The sequence below is a fragment of the Hyla sarda genome, chromosome 4, assembly GCF_029499605.1.
Source record: "Hyla sarda isolate aHylSar1 chromosome 4, aHylSar1.hap1, whole genome shotgun sequence".
Lineage (NCBI taxonomy): Eukaryota > Metazoa > Chordata > Amphibia > Anura > Hylidae > Hyla > Hyla sarda.
In genome coordinates this window covers 289,842,710-289,859,747 of record NC_079192.1, presented here as the reverse complement: position 1 = coordinate 289,859,747, position 17,038 = coordinate 289,842,710, and the positions used below count along the sequence as shown (strand labels likewise).

At 40.4% G+C, this 17,038-nt stretch overlaps 1 protein-coding gene across 1 annotated transcript in view; it reads left to right on the top strand.

The window, feature by feature from the left end:
• LOC130369339 (dynein axonemal heavy chain 3-like) overlaps window positions 1–17,038 on the top strand; it is a 919,716-nt gene that overhangs the window by 376,091 nt on the left and 526,587 nt on the right. The window contains exon 21 of the mRNA XM_056574479.1: window positions 16,116–16,335. Within this exon, the coding sequence (XP_056430454.1) occupies window positions 16,116–16,335 (220 nt within the window). The remainder of the gene's footprint in view (window positions 1–16,115; window positions 16,336–17,038) is intronic.

Genomic DNA, 17,038 nt, shown 5'->3' with positions numbered 1-17,038 from the left:
AGTTGTTGCATAACTACAACTCCTAGCATGCCCAGACTTTCCAAGCATGCTGGGAGTTGTAGTTCTGCAACATTGGAAGGGCCAGATATGGCATAACTATACTCCCAGCATCCCTGACTGTCTGGCCATGATGGGAATTGTAGTTTTGCAACAGCTGTAGGCACACTGGTTGGGAAACACTGAGCTAGAGTCTGTTTCTTAACTCAGTGATTCCAACCTGTGTGCCTCCAGCTGTTGCAATATGTGGGCGTAAAATGCTCTGCGGACGAACTACATGGCTCAGGAGTGAGAGAGCGCCATGTACATTCTGATATGAACGCAAAAAAAAAACACCCACATGTGACCCCATTTTGGAAACTACACCCCTCACGGAATGTAACAAGGGGTATAGTGAGCCTTAACCCACAGGTCTTTGACAAATTTTCGTTAAAGTTGGACATGAAAATTAAAAATTACTTTTTTTCCCTGAAATGCTGGTGTTACCCCAAATTTTTCATTTTCACAAGGGGTAATAGGAAAAAAGCCCCCCAAAATTTGTAACACCATTTCTTCTGAGTATATAAATACCCCATATGTGAATGTAAAGTGCTCTGCAGGTGAACTACAATGCTCAGAAGATAATTAGGCTGGAATTGAAGGCTATGTGTGTTTACAAAGCCCCCATGGTGCCAGAACAGTGGACCCCATCCACATGTGACCCATTTTGGAAACTACACCCCCACAGAATGTAACAAGGGGTGCAGTGAGCATTTACACCCCACAGGTGTCTGACAGATTTTTTGAACAGTCGTCCGTAAAAATGAAAAATGTAATTTTTCATTTGCACAGCCCACTGTTCCAAAGATCTGTCAAATGTCAGTGGGGTGTAAATGCTCACTGCACCCCTTATTAAATTCTATGAGGGGTGTATTTTCCAAAATAGTATGCCATGTACGTTTTTTTTTTTTTTTTTTTACTGTTCTGGCATCATTGGGACTTCCTAAATGCCCCCAAAAACCATTTCAGCAAAATTCGCTCTCCAAAAGCCCAATGTCGCTCCTTCCCTTCTGAGCCCTCTAGTGCACCCGCAGAGCACTTTACATCCACATATGAGGTATCTCTTTACTCAAGAGAAATGGGGTTACAAATTTTGTGGGGCATTTTCTTCTATTACTCCTTGTGAAAATGAAAAGTTTGGGGTAACACCACCACTTTAGTGTAAATTTTTTTTTTCATTTTAACGTCCCAATTTAACGAAAGTTCGTTAATCACCTGTGGGGTGTTAAGGCTCACTGGACCCCGACCCTTGTTACGTGCCTTGAGGGGTGTAGTTTCCAAAATAGTATGCCATGTGTTTTTTTTTTTTGCTGTTCTGGCACCATAGGGGCTTCGTAAATGTGACATGCCCCCCAAAAACCATTTCAGCATAATTTGCTTTCCAAAAGCCAAATGGGATTTCTTCTCATCTGAGCATTGTAGTTTGCCCGCAGAGCCTTTCAGGTCCTAACATGGGGTATTTCCATACTCAGAAGAGATGGGGCTACAAATTTGGGGGGGGGGGGCATTTTCTCCCATTACCCTTTGTAGAAATGGTAAACTTGGGGAAAAAAACTGCACTTTAGTGAAATCCTCAAACACCTGTGGAGTGTTAAAGGGGTTATCCAGGAAAAAAAAATTTTCTTTATATATCCACTGGCTCCAGAAAGTTAAATAGATTTGTAAATTACTTCTATTAAAAAATCTTAATCCTTTCAGTACTTATGAGCTTCTGAAGTTAAGGTTGTTCTTTTCTGCTCTCTGATGACACGTGTCTCGGGAACCGCCCAGTTTAGAAGCAAATCCCCATAGCAAACCTATTCTAAACTGGGCGGTTCCCGAAACACATGTCATCAGAGAGCACTTAGACAGAAAAGAACAACCTTAACTTCAGAAGCTCATAAGTATTGAAAGGATTAAGATTTTTTAATTGAGGTAATTTACAAATCTGTTTAACTTTCTGGAGCCAGTTGATATATAAAAGTTTTTTCCTGGATAACCCCTTTAACCCCTGAAGGACCGAGCCCTTTTTCACCTTAAGGACCAGAGCATTTTTTGCAATTCTGACCACTGTCACTTTAAACATTAATAACTCTGGAATGCTTTTAGTTATCATTCTGATTCCGAGATTGTTTTTTCGTGACATATTCTACTTTAACTTAGTGGTAAATTTTTATGGTAACTTGCATCCTTTCTTGGTGAAAAATCCCCAAATTTGATGAAAAAAATTAATATTTTGCATTTTTCTAACTTTGAAGCTCTCTGCTTGTAAGGAAAATGGATATTCAAAATAATTTTTTTGGGTTCACATATACAATATGTCTACTTTATGTTTGCATCATAAAATTTATGAGTTTTTACTTTTGGAAGACACCAGAGGGCTTCAAAGTTCAGCAGCAATTTTGAAATTTTTCACAAAATTTTCAAACTCGCTATTTTTCTTCATATTTGAAATACCCCATAAAAGACCCCATTATAAAAACTACACCCCCCAAAGTATTCAAAATGACATTCATTAAGTGTATTAACCCTTTAGGTGTTTCACAGGAATAGCAGCAAAGTGAAGGAGAAAATTCTAAATCTTAATTTTTTACATTCGCATGTTCTTGTAGACCCAATTTTTAAATTTTTGCAAGGGGTAAAAAGGAGAACATTTTTACTTGTATTTGTAACCCAATTTCTCTCGAGTAAGCACATACATCATATGTCTATGTTAATTGTTCAGTGGGCGCAGTAGAGGGCTCAGAAGGGAAGGACTGACAAATGGTTTTTGGGGGGCATGTCACCGTTAGGAAGCCCCTATGGTGCCAGGACAGCAAAAAAAAACATATGGCATACCATTTTGGAAACTAGACCCCTCGGGGAACGTAACAAGGGGTTAAGTGAACCTTTATACCCCACAGGTGTTTCATGACTTTTGCATATGTAAAAAAAATAATTATTTTTTTACCTAAAATGCTTGTTTTCCCAAAAATTTTACATTTTTAAAAAGGGTAATAGCAGAAAATACCCCCCAAAATTTGAAGCCCAATTTCTCCCGAGTACGACGATACCCCATATGTGGCCCTAAACTGTTGCCTTGAAATACGACAGGGCTCCAAAGTGAGAGCGCCATGCGCATTTAAGGCCTAAATTAGGGACTTGCATAGGGGTGGACATAGGGGTATTCTACGCCAGTGATTCCCAAACAGGGTGCCTCCAGCTGTTGTAAAACTCCCAGCATGCCTAGACAGTCGACGGCTATCTGACAATACTGGGAGTAGTTGTTTTGCAACAGCTGGAGGCTCCGTTCTGGAAACAGTGGCGTACCAGACGTTTGTCATTTTTATTGGGGAGGGGGTCTGTGTAGGGGTCTGTGTATATGTAGTGTTTTTTACTTTTTATTTTATTTTGTGTTAGTGAAGTGTAGTGTTTTTAGGGTACAGTCGCACGTGCGGGGGTTCACAGTAGTTTCTCACTGGCAGCTTGAGCTGCAGCAGAAAATTTGCCGCAGCTCAAACTTGCAGCCGGATACTTACTGTAATCCTCCGCCCATGTGAGTGTACCCTGTACGTTCACATTGGGGGGGGGACATCCTGCTGTTGCAAAACTACAACTCCCAGCATATACGGTCTATCAGTGCATGCTGGGAGTTGTAGTTTTGCAACCGCTGGAGGCTCCGTTTTGTAAACAGTGACATACCAGACGTTTTTCATTTTTATTGGGGAGGGGGGCTGTGTAAGGGTATGTGTATATGTAGTGTTTTTTTACTTTTTATTTTATTGTGTGTTAGTGTAGTGTAGTGTTTTTAGGGTACAGTCACACGGGCGGGGGTTCACAGTAGTTTCTCACTGGCAGTTTGAGCAGCGGCAGAAAATTTGGCGCAGCTCAAACTTGCAGCCGGATACTTACTGTAATCCTCCGCCCATGTGAGTGTACCCTGTACGTTCACATTGGGGGGGGGGGGAGAAGTATCCAGCTGTTGCAAAACTACAACTCCCAGCATGTATGGTCTATCAGTGCATGCTGGGAGTTGTAGTTTTGCAACAGCTGGAGACACACAGGTTGTGAAACACCGAGTTTGGTAACAAACTCAGTGTTCTGCAACCAGTGTGCCTTTAGCTGTTGCAAAAGCTACAACCCCCAGCATGTACGGACAGCGGAAGGGCATGCTGGGTCTTGTAGTTATGCAACAGCCGGAGGCATCCTACATTGGCTGAGGATGCTGGGGATTGTAGTTATGCAACAGCTGGAGACACACTGGTTTGCTACTTAACTCAGTGTGCCTTCAGCTGTTGCAAAACTACAACTATCAGCAGTCACGGACAGCCAACGGGCATGCTGGGAGTTGTAGTTATGCAACCACCAGATGCACCACTACAACTCCCAGCATGCACTTTAGCTGATTGTGCAAGCTGGGAGTTGTAGTTATACAACAGCTGAAAGTACACTTTTCCATAGAAAGAATGTGCCTCCAGCTGTTGCAAAACTACAAGTCCCAGCATGCCCATAAGGGCATGCTGGGAGTTGTGGTGGTCTGCCTCCTGCTGTTGCATAACTACAGCCCCCAGCATGCCCTTTTTGCATGCTGGGAGCTGTTGCTAAGCAACAGCAGGAGGCTGTCACTCACCTCCTGCTGCTTCTCCACGATGCCGCCGCACAGGTCAGTCCCTCGCCGCCGCCGCCGCTCCTGGGGCCCCGATCCCGACAGGGATGCCGGGGATTGGGGTCCCCAGCACCCGGGGTCTTCTGCCCGCACCCGCTCACGTCCTCCGGAAGAGGGGCGGAGCGGGTTGCGGGAGTGACACCCACAGCAGGCGCCCTGATTGGTCGGCCGGGAATCCGGCCGACGAATCAGGGCGATCGTGAGGTGGCACCAGTGCTACCTCACCCCTGCTGGCTCTGCTGGCTCTGGCTGATCAGCCAGTAATTCCGGGTCATCGGGTCACTGGAGACCCGATTGACCCGGAATCCGCCGCAGATCGCTGGACTGAATTGTCCAGCGATCTGCGGCAATCGCCGACATGGGGGGACATAATGACCCCCCTGGGCGATATGCCGGGATGCCTGCTGAACGATTTCAGCAGGCATCCGGCCCCGACTCCCCTCCGGCTAGCGGCGGGGGCCGGAAATGCTCAGGGCGTATCCATACGCCCTCGGTCCTTAAGGACTTGGAAACGGGGGCGTATGGATACGCCCTATGTCCTTAAGGGGTTAAGGACTCAGACAATTTTACGTTTTCATTTTTTCCTCCTCGCCTTCTAAAAATCATAACTCTTTTATATTTTTATCCACAGACTAGTACGAGGGCTTGTTTTTTGCGCGACCAGTTGTCCTTTGTAATGACATAAATTCACGCAGTACAATTTACGGTAAATATGACGTGTGTTCTTTATTCTGAGGGTCAATACGATTAAAATGATACCCATTATTACATACTTTTCTAGAATTGTTGCGCTTAAAAAAATCACAAACTTTTTAACCAAATTAGTACGTTTATAATCCCTTTATTTTGATTACCTCTAACTTTTTTTATTTTTCCGTATAAGCGGCGGTATGAGGGCAAATTTTTTGCGCCAATATCTATACTTTTTTTTATACCACATTTGCATATAAAAAACTTTTAATACATTTTTTATAATTTTTTTTTTTTATAAAATGTATGAAAAAAGTAGCAATTTTGGACTCTTTTTTTTACGTTCACGCCGTTCACCGTACGGGATCATTAACATTTTATTTTAATAGTTCGGACATTTACGCATGCGGCGATACCAAATATGTCTATTAAATTTATTTTTTACGCTTTTTGGGGGGTAAAATAGGAAAAAACGGACGTTTTACTTTTTATTGGGGGAGAGGATTCATCACTTTTTTTTTACTTTTAATTTAAAAAATGTTTACATTTCTTTTTTACACTTCAATAGTCCCCATAGGGGACTATTCATAGCAATACCATGATTGCTAATACTGATCTGTTCTATTTATAGGACATAGAACAGATCAGTGTTATCGGTCATCTTCTGCTCTGGTCTGCTCGATCACAGACCAGAGCAGGAGACGCCGGGAGCCGGAAGGAGGAAGGTGAGGGGACCTCCGTGTGGCGTTCTGAATGATCGGATCCCCGCAGCAGCGCTGCGGGCGATCCGATCATTCATTGAAATCGCGCACTGCCGCAGATGCCGGGATCTGTATTGATCCCGGCACCTGAGGGGTTAATGGTGGACGCCCGCGAGATCGCGGGCATCGGCCATTGTCGGCGGGTCCCTGGCTGCGATCAGCAGCCGGGATCAGCCGCGCATGACACGGGCATCGCTCCGATGCCCGCGGTTATGCACAGGACGTAAATGTACGTCCTGGTGCGTTAAGTACCACCGCACCAGGACGTACATTTACGTCCTGCGTCCTTAAGGGGTTAAGGCTCACTGGACCCCTTGTTATGTGCCTTGAGGGGTGTTGTTTCCAAAATAGTATGCCATGTGAAGTTTTTTTGCTGTTCTGGCACCATAGGGGCTTCCTAAATGTGACATGCCCCTCAAAAACCGTTTCAGAAAAATTCACTCTCCAAAATCCCATTGTTGATCCTTCCCTTCTGAGCCCTCTACTGCGCCCACCGAACACTTGACATACACATAAGGTATTTCCTTAATTTCCTAAATTTTGGGGGGCTTTTTCTTCTGTTACCCCTTGTAAAAATTCAAAAACTGGGTCTACAAGAACATGCGAGTGTAAAAAAATGAAGATTTAGAATTTTCTCCTTCACTTTGCTGCTATTCCTGTGAAACACCTAAAGGGTTAACACACTTACTGAATGTAATTTTGAATACTTTGAGGGGTGCAATTTTTATAATGGGGTAATTTACTGGGTATTTCTAATATGAAGGCCCTTCAAATCCACTTCAAACCTGAACTGGTCCATGAAAAATTCCGATTTTGAAAATTTTGTGAAAAATTGGAAAATTGCTGCAGAACTTTGAAGCCCTCTGACGTTTTCCAAAAGTAAAAACATGTCAACTTTATGATGCAAACTTAAATATATCAATATATAATATATTTAGAATGTCTGTTTTCCTTACAAGCAGAGAGCTTCAAAGTTATAAAAATGCAAAATTTTCAATTTTTTCATCAAATTTTGGAATTTTTCACCAAGAAATGATGCAAGCATCGACAAAAATTTACCACTAACATAAAGTAGAATATGTCACTAAAAAACATCCTCGGAATCAGAATAAAAAGTAAAAGCATCTCAGAGTTATTAATGCTTAATGTGACAGTGGTCAGAATTGCAAAAAAAAATGCTCCCTTCCTTAGGGTTATAATGGGCTCCGTCCCCAAAGAGTTAATATAAGGACTTAAAGGGGTACTCCGATGGAAAACATTTTTTTTTCTTTTAAATCAACTGGTGCCAGAAAGTTAAACAGATTTGTAAATTACTTCTATTAAAAAATCTTAATCATTCTATATGCTATATGCTCCACAGGAAGTTCTTTTCTTTTTGAATTTCTTTTCTGTCTGACCACAGTGCTCTCTGCTGACACCATTTTAGGAACTGTCCAGAGTAGGAACAAATCCCCATAGCAAACCTATCCTGCTCTGGACAGTTCCTGATACAAACAGAGGTTTCAGAAGAGAGCTCTGTGGTCAGACAGAAAGGAAATTCAAAAATAAAATAACTTCCTGTGGAGCATATAGCAGCTGATAACTACTGGAAGGGTTAAGATTTTTTTAATAAAAGTAATTTACAAATCTGTTTAACTTTCTGGAACCAGTTGGTTAAAAAAAATGTTTTCTAGCAGAGTACCCCTTTACGAGCATTTTTTTGTGCTCTTTGTCATTGGAGTTTTTGCTGTTTAGTATTCATAGCCTGTGCTGCGATGCTTATGAATGCAGTTAGGCAAATTAATCACTGATTTTCTAAACTAGAATTATTCACATACATTATTTCCTTCTTAAAAATAATATGCATTCCCAATATAACTCAGTAAAGGTAGCTTTTCACAGTTTTCAGAACTGTCAATATTTTAAATGCCTTTATTTGTGCTTAATATTAATAATTATAGATTTTTTTTGTTTTCCATCTAGTGTTCATGATTGCTCTCAGCCTTCCCAACTATAGCTTTTTATAACTCATACATTTTTCCCTTGGTACAGATTAGTTTATGAATATGTAACAGATGTACAAGTATACACTGGGACAAAACCATTATGGCCCAGCAACCATCAGTACTAATGAGCACCCGACTAAAACACTTTTTTCCATCTGTTCAGTGAGTGCACACCTGTGGCATTAGGTTTGCTCTTACATTAGAAATATAGGATATGCTAAATCTGTTCATCAAGTAATCCGCCCCGGTAATATGTTCTGACATTAGCTCTTTGGCTGATATAATGCACTAAGATCAGTTATGATGTGGGGAATATTGAAGCGTTTTTCTCGCCTGAAATTACACCACAAAGCAAAGCATTTCATAAACCTATGTTATTATATTTGATGTATGTATAAAATCTCGAAAAGTAGATTCTGTTAGATGTTTTTATTGACAAAATATCTGGTTTATCTCTAGTCCTATGGAAATTGTGATATTACAATCGGCTTGACAAAATGACATAGTTCTACTGCATTGACACACTATGCTCTACAACATTTAGGGGGGCATTAATCATGCCTGCACTTTGTAAAACATGTCAAAAAGTTTTGCCCAAGCACCTGATTTTGAACCAAAATGATACAACTATTTAACTTTTTCTGCCAGACTTTCCAAATTGGGAGGGCATGCTGTGAAGAGGAGTTCTTTACACAAAAGGGCATTGGCTGGCTAGCATAACCTGTAGTTGAAATCTCAGCCAGCTGAGAGCTCAGCTCCCACTCCATACAGATTCTCCCCTTCACCCACAGAGATTTAGCAGTGTTGAGGAGGCTTTAGAGATGACTACCAGTACGATGCTACCCCAAGGATTTAGAACTCACCAGAGAAACTCCTAAAAACAAACACTAAAACACACAACAATGACTTGACATACACAGAAAGCACATGGCAACAGAGACTGCCAGATCAAAATTTCCATCACCCGAGGCTAGGTGCTGGGAACATAAAGGGGTTCTCCGCTGCACACATTTTATCCCCTATCCAAAGGATAGGGGATAAGATGTTAGATCGTGGTGGTCCCACCGCTGGTGACCCCCGAGATCTGCGGGCTGGCAGCTGTGGTGTCCTAAACACAGAAGCTTGCTGCTTCTGCATTTGTGATATCACGCCATGCCCCCTCCATTCAGGTATATGGGAGGTGGTGTGATGGCTAGTAGAGAGCCGTCACGCCTCCTCCCATAGACTTGAATGGAGGGGGCATGGCGGCCTGCATCGCCAGTCATTGGGCATGGAGCGGAGTTCGCTCCATGACCCGAATGACAGGGGTGCTGTGCCAGAGATTGCAGGGGTCCCCGACTGGACCCACACAATCTAACATATTATCCCCTATCATTTGGATAGGGGATAAGATGTGTGCAGCGGAGTACCCCTTTAACTAGACTTAACACATGCTAAAAACCAAGCACAGCAAAAACCTGGCATGGATCAACCCTCTGTTCAGAATCTGTCTGAAGAAAGATTCAAGATTTAGAGGAAAAAGACATGGCACAACCGGTTCCACCATGCATGACACACACTAGATAGTTGGTGCTTTTAAATGCTGGATAATATATATATATATATATATATATATATATATATATATATATATATATATATCCAAAATCATAGAATGTTGCAGATCTTATAATACCTTTTTTATTGGAATAACAATATTTTGTAGAGACATGCTAAACAAAACTGTTAGCCCTATAAAAGGTGTTACAAGATTCCCCAACCGCATCACTGGACTAATATGGCTACTCTTTGACTACTAAATATTGCTTCCTGTTTGCTACAACATGATGTAAACATCTAACTGCACTTTAGTTTTAAAATATATTCTTTTGGAAAAAAAATAAAAATAATAGCTATACCTATGCACTACACTATAGTAAATGTACTGTGGCTTAGATTTTTAATGGCTTACTGCTAATGAAGTTTCCAAATGACAGGGAAGGTACTTGGTGTATGTTCTGGGTTGTGCATTTATGAGATAAGATGCTGAGAAAAATATTGAAGATTTTATAAGAACCTGTTGATTGAAGTCATGTATAGGAGAGAGACAGGTCTCTGCAGAGTTCAGCTCATACAGTAGTGATCCAAGATGATTAACACCTAATGCCGAGATATTAAGCTAAAGCCATTTCCTTTGTATGACCTTATGTATAGTAGTTAACCTACTGTGCTTATGGTCAAACTTTAACATTTGCAATAAAGATATTAGTAAATTAATGTACTACCATTACAGCTAGATGTCAGCTAATCCATCCCAAGTTTAACTTTTCTATAACCCTAAGAAGAACCCTAAGTAAATCCAAACAATTTTAGTAAAGCTGATTTCTTACATAACGCCAGGACATTAGAGCTCAGTAACTACAACTATTTGGTATAATGGACGGATTAGCTCTCCGCAAACGCAATCTGTTGTAAAGGCAACCTGCTGGATGTACTAGTCCTCCGTGCCTGCCGTGACCTATTTTTTGCTACAGCCTGCTTGTGATAGATTGTAGCAGTAGATTGCCGATCTAATGGATGAATGCAATACTATAGTATCAAATTGATCTGTCTGAGCAATCGAATAGTTGTAAATGTAATAAAAAGCTATGAAAATTTTCAAAAAAGCTATAAAAAAAATTGTACTGATAAAGACTAAAAATAATGGTGCAAGAAATGATTCCCTACAGCCCTGTACAGTACGATAGGGTTAAACACATAAGTCATAAAACATAGCTTTTATTAGTATTAAAATAAAATGAACATATGCAATTAATAGATAATATTTAGTGATACAAGGTTATATGGTCAGTTGCAGCTGGCCATTGATAATTGACCCACCATTGTTTAGCCTATACTCTGACCCTACTGGTCCAAAAGACCCCCTACCTGTTAATGCAGGGAGGCCTTGCTAGAGAGGGTCAGCCCACATCCGGAACCTCCTACCTCACCCTACGTAATTCAGGGTGTGGGAGAGGTCGGGTGTAGCATGTGTATAAAGACAAATAGTGGCCAATTATCTGACTGACAATCACCTCCAAATCAAGCACCATGTGAGTCTGGTTTATGCAAAACAATGTGATCAGTGTATTTACGGAGTAGGTAAAATGATTGGATCCTGTCTGGAACATATCCCAAGGGCAATAGGCAATATTTAGAATAAGAGTAGAACAAACAGCAAAAAAGACATATTAAAAAGAATCGTCAGTGGTCCTGTGCATAAATATCACAGATGTACAACAAATGTAGGAACAGCATGGGACACCAGACTTCCCAGGGAGAACCAGCCATGGGGCAATGAGACATAACAGGTCACATGGAGATATCTGAAATAATACATGAGTATAGGGAGCACAAGGATACAAGATCGTAAAGTAGCAAGTAGTACTCACCTTGAGATCGTAAAGTAGCAAGTAGTACTCACCCTGGATTGCTGCGGAGACTTGTGCAGATTGGCCTATAACCAGGAAATAATGAGATGGGGCAGAGCGTTCTGTGATCGCATTGTGCATAGCAGGAGATTCAGAGGTCCGTCTTTTAAGAGCATCCCGGCCGGATGTGATGGAGGCCCGCTTTCGGTAAGCCGCGCTCTACATTTGGAACGGGCTGGAAGATAAAAAGGCGCATAGTGCACATGTGCAGTAGCGAGTGCCTCGCGTGAGTGAAAGGAAGTAAGGAACAGGGCAATAAAGAGCATGGGAATTAAATTAGAAAGAGTGAATGAGAGAAAATGAAGGAAAATGAGAGAGAGGAAAGGAGAGAAAGATGGGGCAATGGAAGAATGGGATATATAGTACATGGTGACAGTGAAAGAGGCATTGGAATAAAAAGAGTACAAGGCTAAATATGTATAGAAATAGAAATTAGCCGGATATAATGGTAATAGAGGAAGAAATGAACATGCACAAGAATGAATATGAAATAGGAATAAACCAGAGATACTGGCAAATAGAGGAAGGGAATTGTGTGGAGAAGTAGTAATACAAATGAAACTGAATAGGATGTTAGAGAATAAAGGGACAAGGATGGTGTAAGGAAAAACATGAAAAAATAAGAAAATGGAGAAATTGAAATGAATATATTAAAAAGTGTAAAAATGAAAGAAATGGAAAATTGGGAAAATGGAGGAAATGAAAAAAATTGGAAAAATGAAAGAATAAAGGAGAAGGGATGTGAAACCCAAATAGAGAGGGCAACTGTGAATATTGAGTTGGAATATCGAGTATATAGTGTAAAGGTAACAAGAGATACAAGCACCCCAAAATAAGTAACAGAGAGAATAAGTAAAAAGACAAGAACAAAATATTTAGTGAATGACAAAGGATACGGTGTACTAGGGGAACGGTGATGGCCTCCACAGCAACTCACGTGGCCTAGGAAAGAACAAACAAATGTTAGATGAAGCAATATAATTAAATAAAGGATTATGTCATATGTGTGATCTCGTATTTTCTATTGAGGCCCCGAGGTTCCAACGTTTGTAGGGTGTGTGTATCCAATAGGCCTCTCTTTTCTTGAGAATGCTCAACCTGTCGTCCTCTTATCCCATACCCAAATCCCATCCCCATATCCCGACCTCATATCCCTACACCATATCCCGTCCTCATAGCCCGACCTCATATCCCGACCTCATATCCTGACCTTATATCCCGTCCTCATATCACGCCCTCATAGATAATCCGCATTTCTAATCCTCATATCCTGTCCTCATATCTCGTCCTCATATTCCGTCTCCATAGATAATCCTCATTTCTAATCCTCATATCCCGTCCTCAGGTGGGGCTGTGCTGTGGTAAAGATATTGGAAGCTGAAAATAAAAGGGGTGTGGCTTAAAAGGTGGCAATGTCTTTGTGAGATGGGGTGCGGCTTACCAGCCAGACTGACACATTTACCAGGAGATGAAGAGTGGAGCTTGTGGAGTAAGGCACCAGAAGTCCTAAATATTTGCATGGGACTTGAAACAAAAATCCCATCCTTCACATATAGGGGCAGGTTAGGGGTTAATTTAGCTATTATATATTTTTTATGTGACCAAGTGACCAAGTATTGTCGAAATATCTCCAGACGTTTGGAAGTTATGCAGTAAGATATATTTCCAATAGACTTGTATGGGACTTTAAATAAAAACCCTGACCCTGGCAAATGGGGGTGGGTAAGGGTTAAATTACCTATCCTATGTTTGTTGTTGACACATAAGTAATATCTTTGTTAATATCTTTAGCGGTTTGGACGTGATGCTGGAACATACACACACACACGCACACACACATTGGGGGACATGTATCAAAGATTTTACCCCTGTTTTGTGTTTAAATTTTTGCACCAAATTTTGCGCAATCTGTTCTTTTGTGTCTTTTTTTGCATACATTCTGGTGGAGCATTTCCAGATGTGTAGGTTTCGGTGTACCTTGGAGTGACATATTTAGTACGCACAAATTTATTTTCATTTACCCGCAGAAATCTTGCACAATGACCATATTTTTAACGCAAATATTAGCCATCTTGGACTGCACGATGCTCTAAATCATCGATTCCATTTTTCAAAGAGTGGATTGAGGAGATTACTGAGGAGCAGGCAATTTATGAAACTCATTGCGCTTGATTGATAAATTTAGTGCTTCTGCGCATAATTTAGAAATCAGCAAAAGGGGTAAACTGCTTCTACCATACACAAATAATGATACATGCCCCCCAATGAGTTTTATATATATAGATAAAAGCCCTCTGACCAATGATTATGAAACATACTTCTTTATGTACACACAAGGGAAGTCTCCCGACAGCTCCAATCTCCCACCTGCGCACGGACCGGCCAATAGCGTGTTTGGCCAAAACTTCAAGACAGCAAGGAAGTAGGATGTCTAGCGCTTTTGGTGCTATTTCTTAGGCTTTATTAAGTTATAAAAGCATGTACAAGACAGAGACAGGAACGTCGACGCGTTTCGGATCCATATGATCCTTAGTCATGGCAATAAATGTGACAAACTTTATCATATAAATACACATACTGGTAAGTCACATGATCAATGACATCACAATTAAAAACGGGTAACATTAAAAACCTGGAAATACCACTGGAGAGATGCAGCAGAACAAAAAACCGGGATATAGAATCCACCTACCAAGGATACAAAAGGGGGAATACATAATCCTATCCCCATATTGGTTTGCACAGAATGTCCATAGAATTTATAATTATATTATTATTCGATCCTGCCCCGTTGTCCCATATGTTCTTTGTGTGCACATATGTATCTATGCACACAGAAAACAAAATTAAACAAAATAGAATGATCCTGCCTTGATGAACATTGATAAAACTCAAGAGTGATAAAACTCAAGAGTCAGAGTGGTCTCCAGACGGGGTCCCTCTTTGGGATCAGTTTTATCCCCCAGTTTGTTTTTGGAGAATGAAAAAGTACCAATAAAACCTGGTTGAATTACCCAGGCACATGGAAATGTGGCCATGGACAGTGTGTAACCTGTCGGTACATTAATGAATCCAACTTTTTCCAATCATATAGCACAGGAAAAGTATACCACAATAGGACGTATATAAATTGTAATATGTCCTACGTGGTTTACTTGGCGTCATGCACTGAATGTTGTGTCCAGTATGTAGGCTGTACATCCAACTCCCTCAAAACACGCATCCGTAGGCACATTTTGGATGTCAATAATGAACAAGTTAATGTATCAGCTTTATCCAGACATTTTAGGATGAAACATAGGGTAGATATTTCATCCTTGCATATTAATGCCATAGAAAGGGTATACAAAAATATTAGAGGTGGAGATTTGAAAAGAAGATTATTCAACAGAGAGTCATACTGGATCTTCTTACTGGACACTGGAAGTTTTTGCTGGGATTTTCCTGAAATTGCACTATTGTACTGTGATTTTAAAATTTTAGAAAATCACAGCAAAAACACTGCCAAGACACTGATAAAACATTACAACAATGGGGTACAATGCAATGTGTAAACACATTGGATTCTGCTCTCCTACTACTTGGGTAGTAGCAATGCAGACCCCTAGCCAACAAGTTGCAATATTTTGATCCAAGAGAAATACGAGTAAGTAAGATGTCTCTTAGATGTACAGCATTGGTCGAGAGATTCCTTGCCCAGTTATAATAACATAAATAAAACATGTAACATGCATAGTCAGCACACAAAATGGATACTGTAAAGTTATAGTAAAAATTGTTATGTCATTTAATGAAGCTTTTTAGGCATGCTGGATTGAGTTTGGATAAAATTTTCGATATTATGTGAATATATGAGAGTTATTGTTAAAGGCTACTTCTTCCTTGTCCCAAATCAATCCATAAAACCAATAAAAGCAGCAGAATTGTGCTTTGACTACACCGGCTTAATGATATTGGGATGATGCAGGCCGCATACAGATTTCCTATAATAAAATGATTTTTATAGAGAACATCCAGCTTCAACTATTCCTGCTGCACTTAAGAATTCACATACATTTTATATTTCACAATTTTCTGAAACTGTTCAGGCTTGCATGACCCCCTGCTGTGGGAAAGAAACATAAAAACGACAACAGGCTCAGTATATGAAATGCTCTATCATTCAAATTCATTTTGTGTTCTATTTTCTGCTATTGTTAGAAGATTCTGTTCACTCCAAGATGATATTAGAAAGAGGAGGAAAAAAACTTTCTTTGTTGTGTGTTTCTATTTGCTCTTCCAGGGAATGTCCATCACAGTGATTTACTTCAAGAACATTTTTAAAGGAAAGCAGTATTTCATTTAGAATATAAGCTATTCTCCACAGTTGGTAGCAGTCTATCATCTCTGCCTGACAGCATGTGAGATCTAATCCCCTGTTCATCTTTTGAAGACCTGAAAGTTTGGCCCACTATAAAATATTATGACTTATGAAGTCTTTAGTAATGCTGTACAATTTGCGTAATCGTTTTGTATGTAATGAAAAGAGTTCTAATCTAATCTCAATGATTTAATACATCTGTTTTTGCAGAAAAGACACAAACATGATCAAAATTGAGGACACGTCAATCGTTCTGGCCATGGCGCTTCCTGCTGGTGGAAGACATGAAGTTACCCCTCGCCTTCTCCGTCTTTTCAATGTATTTTCCATAGATGCCTTTGATGATGAAACAATGAAGAGTATATTTCAACCAGTTGTTGACTGGCATTTCAACTGTGGATTTGACACATCTCTTAAAAGATACTCCAGAGTAAGAACTTTATTTGTTTGTTTATGTGTCTCTGTGCAGCGATAAGAAACAGGAAATGTGAGTGGGACAAGCAGGACTCTGTGCACTGAGGACAAGCAGGGTTCTGTGCAGGCTCCAAGCTTGTTAGTCAGCCTGCTATGTGAGCCAGGGCCGTGTTACAGAGCTTCAATGCACAGAGCCCTGCTTCTTCTCAGTGCACAGAGCTCCTGCTTGTCCTAGGCGTCCTAATGGTTAACAGTGAGTAGTCCTCAATATATGAGTCTCCCTTAACAATTTGTGCATGTAAAATAATAAGTCATGATTACAACCAGCAATCGGCATCTAAATCCAGCAGTTTTTAGACTCTTTTTAGACATCGCCAGGTTAAGGAACCTCCTCTCTTGCTCTCTTTTTGAACTATAAAAAAAAGCCTATCACAGGAGTTCTCTTTTTTGCTTTTATAAGGCTACTTGTTTTATTCAAATGGTGTGTAAAGCAAATTGTCAGTTTACATGGGAGATTCGGAGTTTTCTTTGAGATCTGCAGTTATAGTGACTTTAATAATGTTTAGTTTTGGTAATTTATTAGGTCGTGGACGGCCAACTGGAGTCTCATTTCTCTGAACTCTAATTTTAGAGTATCTGTATGTCAATGGTTTTAGGATTGGTACAAACAGTTTAAGAGTTTAGTGTGGTACAGAAAAAGCAGAGTAAAGAAACAGAAC